This window comes from Oryzias melastigma, linkage group LG13 (assembly GCF_002922805.2).
Source record: "Oryzias melastigma strain HK-1 linkage group LG13, ASM292280v2, whole genome shotgun sequence".
Classification (NCBI taxonomy): domain Eukaryota; kingdom Metazoa; phylum Chordata; class Actinopteri; order Beloniformes; family Adrianichthyidae; genus Oryzias; species Oryzias melastigma.
The window spans coordinates 27,790,186-27,798,850 of NC_050524.1; the positions used below are offsets into that span (position 1 = coordinate 27,790,186).

Below are 8,665 nucleotides of genomic sequence, written 5' to 3' on the forward strand. Positions count from 1 at the left end.
CACCCCCGCGACCCCGAAAGGGAAGCAGCGGTCAAGAAGATGGATGGATGGATGTGTTGTTTTCAATGACAGAGCGGAAGTTGTTCATTCAAATTTACCTCTGTGATGAGGATTGGACCGCTGGTCCAGAGCAACCCCACCCCCCTTCCCATCCTGCTGCTGAGAGCTTAGAGAAGTGAGCTTGTGGCCTCCCAGCTTATTTTCTATGACAAAATGCGCACTTTTTTTAAAGAAGGTTTTTTTTCATCTGATCCTGATTTACAACAATTTGAATAAAGAAATATTCTAAAATGCAAGTTTGAGTGTATTTTTATGTGTCCTCCATCATTATAAAAATGGCACAAGAACATGTTAAAAACACCAAAAGCACAATTTTCATTCAAGTTTGTCTTTAAATAAACTAATGATTACACAAAGTATACAGAGGAAGAAGATTATGACAAATTCACCAAGGCAAAACTAAAAAGCACTTCAGACTTCTGTGATTTAATCATACAGTACATTTTCAAAGTAAATGTCTAATTTGGTCCCAAAATAATTAAATTGTGTATCTGCTGTCCTCTCTTTGATCTTAAAACTCTATAAAAACATCTGATGAATGACGGTTTGAGTTTTAGGAGTGGTGGTGAAATTTGAGTCTGTTTTGTTTCCATTTGCTATAAAGTATGGCTTCATCCATTATTTTTTGTTTAACTTTGTGCCAGATGTTCTCCATAGAAATTGCAATTAGATATGGCACTCGTAAAAAGGACTCATGTCAATTATTAATGTTTTACCAGTGTACAGCCCTCACATCATTGTTAATTTACATCCTGTAACATCCAAAACCCATCTTTTCCGTTTGGAGGAAAGATCAATTTGAATTCATGCTTTTTCCACAGCCAGAAAACTGAGTTTAAATATAAAATGATTCAAAGGCATAAAAAATCCTAAGAAAAAATGGGCTTTGCTTTTTTTTCTGATTTTAAATTAATTAGTGTCCAGTTTTTGACTTCTATAGTCTACAGATGTTCAACAGCTTTTTTTCATGGCTGAAACAAAATGTGCATTCTGCTTCTATATTCAGACTCTTAAAACAGAAAAAAAGACTTTGTCTTTAAGTTTTTGTCCTGTGTTTTGAAATAGCTTTCTATATAGTGTATTTGTCTACACAAGCCAAACAGCATTCCCCTTTTACAGTCAGTAACCCTTTAAAAAAAATCATTTTTTAATTGTTTTACTCATTGTACAAAATGTTACACTGTGAATACTGCGATTTAAAAACAAAATCAACAAAAATAAACTGGGTGACTTCTGGGTACTAGATTTCTGATTATATTTAAAAGAATTATTCAAATAGTTCCCAATTCTAACAAACTATTATAGTTTTCCAAATATAAAGATAATTGGAAGAACAAATGACTCAAGTACACCGAGTCTTTCTCTTATAAAACAGGGATCTAAATTTTCCAGAAGTACTAAACACCAGAACAAGCAATATCAATAAGTCACATTTAGACCAGAAAATGATGGTAAATTGGTGCCAGACAAAGAAAAAAAAGATTTGTGGTCTACAAATTAAAACATTAGAAAAGAATTAGTCTCTGATAGAGCATGTGAAGGACTACACTGCACTGCGGAAAGTCATGAAAGAAGAAGGATAGGCCCTAATTTAAACTGGGGCATGTCATGGTGTCATCACTCTTTTTCCCAGGAGGTGACTACAGCTACAGCATGATAGCAGCTAAAGCAAATTCAGGCAAACTTTTGTCAGAATTTTATTTTACCACCTCAACTTTTTAAAATCCCAGTATTTTGTTGGTCAAATCATTGTAAAGATCTAACTAGTTCACCTTATGTATTAAACTAAGGTGAGCAAAATCACTGTTAAATAAGAAAAAGTGGGAATAAAACTGACTTTATTTATAAGAAAATATCAATATATGGTTGTATTTTTTAATATAAAGATTCATTACATCATTTGGAAGGAGATATATATTGATTGATGTAATATTTAGACACACCACTACTCACTTCAGAGTACATTTTTTCAATAACAAGCAGAAAAAAGTGTTAAAAAATACATTCTTAGGGAAGGTCAATGTTTATATTGCAATAAATAAAAACATATATTTCAAAATAATAATTATGAAGTATTTGAAGGCTCAATAATGAAAGATATTTTTCCTTATCAGTGTTTATAACCAGCCTGAATTAAAGTCTTATGTTCGAATAAAGTGAGAACTGTCATCCAATTGACCTGCAAGAGACACTATCTGTGCTGCCATCCAAATTAGGTCATTTCATGTCATTCAATTTTGCGGATTTAAGAGTAAAGCTACTGATTGAGTCAGTAAATGTGTGTGTTTACATATCCCAGCCCATTGGTGGACTCTGGAGCGCCACCACGTGTTTCTAACTTGTAATTTACTTATTCTATTGATGAAAGAAGATTCTTGCTAGAGACTTTACAGTACCGAAATACTGAAGAACAAAGAAGCGGAGTACAAAATGTCATCTATGCAACACTACAAATGCCAGCATTAATGGAAGGCAAAAACACAGACAGCGAAGCATAAATCTGGTTGTACTGTGGAGCGGCTGAAGTGGTGAAGCGTTGCAACATTTCAGCGTGACAGAAAACACTGTCTTTCTGGGGCTTATCATTTGTAGAGTTTGAGCAATAATGTATCCCTTCAGAATAATAACTGGGTAAATTCTTATAGCATTTATTGGAAAGGTCAGAAACACTGTGATATTTACAGTTTAAGTGGCATATTTGGCTAGTTTTCATGAATAACTCTAAAGCGAAAGGATAAGAAAATGTTTTCCAACAAACCCATTTCAAATTTTTCAGCTTAATTCCCTTTATTTTTCACTACCATTATTTGCTTATTTATATTTTATTCATATTTATTTATCTGTCTTATCTGACTGTCTTAAGGCTCTACAAAAAAACTCAAACTAAGCTGCATTCATGATGATTTTAAATTCAAATTGTCTATATATCTCATCAGAATGTGTGTGAGAAGAGCAATGTTGGCTTTTTTGTGAGGTTTAGAGGATATTTTAATGAGCTAAGCCAGTTTGTTGAACATTTAAGCAAAAGTTTTAAACATGTTGGAGAGCAGACAATACAAGCAAAGGTAAAAATATAGAATATTTTGTGTTGAAACTTCAATAAATCTCCATCAGAATCAATGTTTTCTGCCACTGCTCATCCTTAACACTGTTGTTTATTCACTCCCAGTATTTCTCTATCTTTGTATATCCCACTCACCCTCTCTCCTCCTTCTCTTTACTCATGTGCTCTTTCAGCTGTTGCAGTCTCTCCTCCATTTCTTTGCTCTCATTGTCCAGGGTCGCAGCTGTCAGCTGCAATTTCTGCATGTTCCTGTAGAAATAAAAACACTGTCAAATATATGTGAGCAATTACTAACAATCAATCAAGCAATAGTTTTGCTGTGCTGGACTGCCAGGCTGTTTGTTTTTCTCTGGACTGGCAGATTCCTGTTTCCATGACCAATTAATATTTAAATCAATCAGCTAATGGATCAGCCTTCCACCAAAGCAGACGTAAACTTAATCGACAAACCATTGAGAAATTAGAAACTTCAGTCAGAGGAGTGGCTAAACCTGAAACCGTAAACAAAGAAAAATGAATCAATAAATCACGATATTGATCTGATTTTACCCTGTTTTACAGACCTTAAGGAACTTTTAAAGAGCAACAATGGAAAGTTCCTGTGTCCCAGAACAGGAGGGACTCTACTACTAGATCTAGACTATGTCCAAATTCCTTCCCTACTCCATAAAAAACTATTAAGTGTGGGACTATCTAGTGCCCTGTATTCTAAGAGGAATTCGTAAACCATGCTCACTACTTTTTGTTTTTTTTTTGTTTTTTTTGTGTAACGGCAAATACGACGTCACAGATTTCCCGAAGTAAAAATCTAATAAATAGGAACATTTTACGAAGACTATTAATCCACTGTGATCTGATGATGAAAACTAAGCAGTTTATTAAACAATGAATAGAAATATTTTTTTTTCACCACGTGGAAAATAGTTCAAACCCAATGCATTGTGGTCTTTATTCACCAATATAGTGAGCAATATTGTGATACACATTTGTTTTTCGGAAAGACTTCTGAGATATTTCTAGGCTACTGAATTTTGGAATTGTAGATTCGGACAGTACTACAAAATGGTGAACGCACTGTACGGTGCGTAAGTGCGTAGTGAAGAAATTCTGACACAACTTCAGCCTTTTCTACCAGACTCCAGAAAAAGTTGCAAGGATAGCAAGAGACTGTTCCCATTTATACCAGTATTATTGGGAAGGAGCTTTAGGTGTGTTAAATCTAAAACAACCAGACTCAGGAACAGCTTTTCCACCAGCTGTTTAAGTCATAGCCCCCCCTGCAGGACAAGACCCACAAATGTACATCCTCGAAATTTTAATGTCCTTGAACTGCTTTGTTTCTCCTTGTTTAATTATTTGTGTGTGTGTGTGTTTTTTTTTAAACCAAAGATCTTCTGAGAAAAAAAAAACATTAAATGACAATAAATCATTGGAATCTTGAAAAAGCTAAAATGATTTAAGTGACTCATTCTTCTCTCTGGATGTATTTTTTTGTAAAATGTCCTTTTCTTGTATCAAATGTCATTTTAAAAATACACAGAAATAACACAAAGAAGATCAAAATCCCTCCCTGGAACGTAACAAAAACATCAGAAAAATTACTGTTTAAAGTTTGGTTTTGGTAGATCCTAAATATGATAAACATTTAAAACACTGAAAGTTAAATAAAATAACCTAAAAACTATCAAAATATCAAGCAAAATCTTAAGAAAAAAGTAAGTGATTTGATAATTTAGCAGCCAAGCATGTTTTACTTCTCAAACTAAAGTAATAAATTATAATATATGACAAAATATGATTGATTGAATAATTATGTGACAAAAGAAAAATACTTTTTCAGGCAAAAAAAAGTGGAGTCTAAGTCTACATAAACCAGAACCTCAATTTATTTATATTTTTTTTAAACAAAAGGTGAAAAATATTAACAAAATAGAAAAACTATTTATCTGATGCATCATCCAAAGAAAATATGCATATGTATTTTTTATGTACAATGAAAACATTTTTTTTTTTTAAAGTTGACATTTTTTATAAAAGTAAAGGGATACTTTCTTTGTAATTATGTGACAATTAACCTGGATTATAAACTAGTTTATTTCAAGCAAACAAAACAAATGACAAAACATATCTGTATGTCTCTCAATATGCAGATTTATTAAACTATTGATAATTGTCATGAAAATAATGGAATATATGCATACATCAACATACGCATTGTAAATAATGCTAATTATGCTAACTAAATCATTAATAGACCTATTGCTAGTTCTTGTGAATAGAGAATGAAGCACAATGAAACTAATAATTAATATGTTTGTCAAAACTCCTTAACACTGCTTTGGGAAGAAATAGCTGGTATGTAGTTTAATTAATATTTGAGTCTACTTGTTAATTAAGCTTTAAATTGCATTAGCTGCTATACAACTAAATTTAATGTGCATTATGCTCACTCTGGGACAGCTTTAGAACAGTGCGGTCATGTGGTCATCAATCATCACATCTAATTAATAATAAGCCGTAGCTTCCGGGTTTTTTCCAACTTCCATAAAAAGTTATTTGGTTATAACTCACCTGAAAAATTCTTTAAATATCTCCACTTAATAAAAATGGTTCACCTTTACTGTTTATATACCTAATTTCTTTGTAAATGTCTCCCTTCACTAGCTAGCAGCTCCTTCAAGCTGTCGCTAATATTGTTGGGAAGTCATCACCACGGCAACCGGCACCTCTCGCGATATTCTGCGGGAACGGATTGGGTTCACTAAATGTAGTGCTGGAGTTCAGTGTTTTCGGGCGTTTTTGCATTTATAAAAGAGTCTTGAATTTTTAATTACGGATTATTGCACAAAGCCTTTGTAAGTTTGGGGGGATAAACATCTAAATCAAAGGCATGAATTCCCCTTCCGCCTTAATAATCGTCGGCGGAGGGAATATCCCTCCAATTATCATGCTTGCAGCGTTAAGAGGAATCTATGAGCATTGATTAAAGCTTTGAACTGTTGTTTGTTTCTTTTTGTTTATTTATTTAGCTTTTCCGGACACTTTAGATTTAGTCATCAGATGAAACTCTCTTGATATTTAATGTAGCAAAGCTTGAGAGATCAGAGACGGGATTATTCCTCATTAAAGCCACACACTGAGCTCATGTGTGGGAATGATCACATTGGGTTTGTGTATTCATCTGCCTTCAAATGACTGCATTTATTAATATTATAGTAAAATCACAAGTTTTTCAGGGCATTTATTTTGGTATTTAAAGCTAGGTTTATTTAAAATAAAAAGACAGGCCTACCTTTTTTATTGTCTTTATTTAAAAATTGTAAGGGTTCCCTTGCACTTGTAAAAATTACCACTGAGCCTGTTTACAGGTTTATTTTTTTATTTAAAACACATTTTTTATAAAAGCAATTCAATCATTCAGTTCTTGAGTGGTAAGAAAGAGATTTCACCTGACAGAACTCCAATAAAATAATCTTTTTGGTGTTTTTAAAATGTTCTTGTGGTATTTTTCCTCATGATGGGGGGACTCACACATAAAGAAAATTTAAGCTCAAAATGCATTTGTATAATTGTAAATCAGGAGCAAAAAAAAATGTATTTATATAGCACTTTTCTCAGAGAGCGACTCAAAAAGTACTTCACAATGATTATAAAAAGACAAAGTCAAAGAAACAACAGAAATTGACACAGGATGCCTAACCCCCCAAAACATACATATAAGTAGGCCTAAAATATTAGTAAAAAACAAAATGTCAGTTAAAAGCTTTTCTAAACAAAAAGCATCTTAAATAAAAACTCACAATAAAAGATGGGTTAGGCTGGGAGAAGCTGTAACATTTTTTCCAAGGCAGTCAAATTAATAAAGCTATAATAAATCAAAACAGTTTCCAGGTCAAGGGAATTATGAGGAAAAACAGTATGACTAATAACATAAAGTCATCTTTTTCCTGCAGGCTATCAGTGCAAATTAACTAATTAAAGGTTAAATGCTCTGGTTGCATTTTTTTTTCTTCAAGAATTATTACAAACATATTAAATCCTCATGATAAAGACACATGTGAATATTAAGCCTATTACCTTTATTGTGTATAAAACTGTAGTTTTATAAGGGTGTTTGTCATTAAAAGCCAATTACCAAAAAAATATTAATTTCTGCCTTTAATATGGTTTGATTAAAACATCTATTTATAGTTGTTGTTTGCTTGTTTTTTAATTAAAAATGTGATGGTGTTCAGGTTTGTTTGTTTGTTTTACACCTGTCAAAAATGCAGGAACTCAGGAGGCCAATTGTTTTAACTGTAAAAGATTTGACTGTCTTTGCCTGATAAGGGATTTCAGCTGCTCAGCAGTCTGAGGCGTCCTTTGTAGTATTTTTGCTAACAGTGGGAGGGGGACTGCCGAGATAAACAAGCCTTCGAGCCACAGGTTGGCAGGCTCTTATTTCACACCACAGTGCCTTCACACATGTGCACGTTTCCTCTGATATGTTCACTAATACATTCTAACACCCATCGCAGTTGGTGGTGTTTAAACTGTCATCCGAAACAGTCTGGAAAGTCCTGCGCTTCCACAGCATTTTTCATGCAGCATCCAAGAGTATCCAGTTTGGTCAAAACAAAAATCACGTTTCAATGTATTAGGCTATCATCAATGTGTAACAAAGTAACCAATTACTGTAATTTATCTAATTTTGCCAACAGAGGAATGTGAAATTCTGATCATTAAATTACAATTACACCACCATAGAAATCCTTGTTACTTTGTAATTGACGTTTTGGTGCAGTAAAACCATTAGAAACAAATGCATTTTTGTAAATCAGGGGTCAGCAACCTGAGACTCCAGAGCCACATGTTGGCTTTTTATCCCTCCATGGTGGCTCTTTGGCTTCAAATAAAACTTCAGACTTAACTAATTATTTAACTAATTCATTTGTGTTTAAACTTTTGATATGTTAGATTGGCCCAAATGATAAAAATGATAGTAAAAGTTTTAATCTACTGTCAAAGAATCATAGTGACATTATCTTATTGAAAACCTTTATAGATAAATGAAGGGGATTCTACACTTAAAAACATTTGTGCTTTTATATACTAGTAAAAGAAGAAAAAGGGTAAAGTAACACCAAAGTCATAATAATAGAAAATCTCACGTTTCTTGTATTTTAATTAAAGTAAATCTGCTTCAACTGGAGCATCTGATTTATTTTGAAAGGAACTTGTATGTGCTGCTGTCAAAAGTGAAAGAAGTTAAATGTGTTATATATAGAAAAAGTCAATTGTTGAGAATATTTCTAAGCTATATTTAAAAAATGAATGACTTAATGACCTCAAAAACATAAATAAAATGTATTTTTCTAACTTTAAGATAAGATTTAGCAGCTCTCGCCGAGTTTGGGTCCATAAGAGCCTGAATCAAATGGCTCTTTTACCATTAAAGCTTGCAGGCCCCTGATGTAAACAGTAGCCTCTGACATTTTCTGTAACGTGAATAAAAAAAGGCAGATTAATTAAAAAAATATATATATATTAAAAAACACCATT

The 8,665-nt window shown here is 32.9% G+C and overlaps 1 protein-coding gene across 7 annotated transcripts in view; it reads right to left on the bottom strand.

Annotated features, from left to right (window-relative positions):
* The window catches only part of zbbx (zinc finger, B-box domain containing), a 45,753-nt gene extending 39,901 nt beyond the window's left edge, over positions 1-5,852 (bottom strand). For all 7 annotated transcript variants that reach the window (XM_024277801.2, XM_024277805.2, XM_036214946.1 and 4 more), the window contains exons 1-2: positions 5,696-5,852; positions 3,260-3,373 (exon numbers count right to left, since the gene is read on the bottom strand). In XM_024277801.2, the coding sequence (XP_024133569.1) occupies positions 3,260-3,369 (110 nt within the window). In that variant the 5' untranslated portion in view covers positions 3,370-3,373; positions 5,696-5,852. The remainder of the gene's footprint in view (positions 1-3,259; positions 3,374-5,695) is intronic.
* Between the last annotated feature and the right edge of the window lie 2,813 nt (positions 5,853-8,665).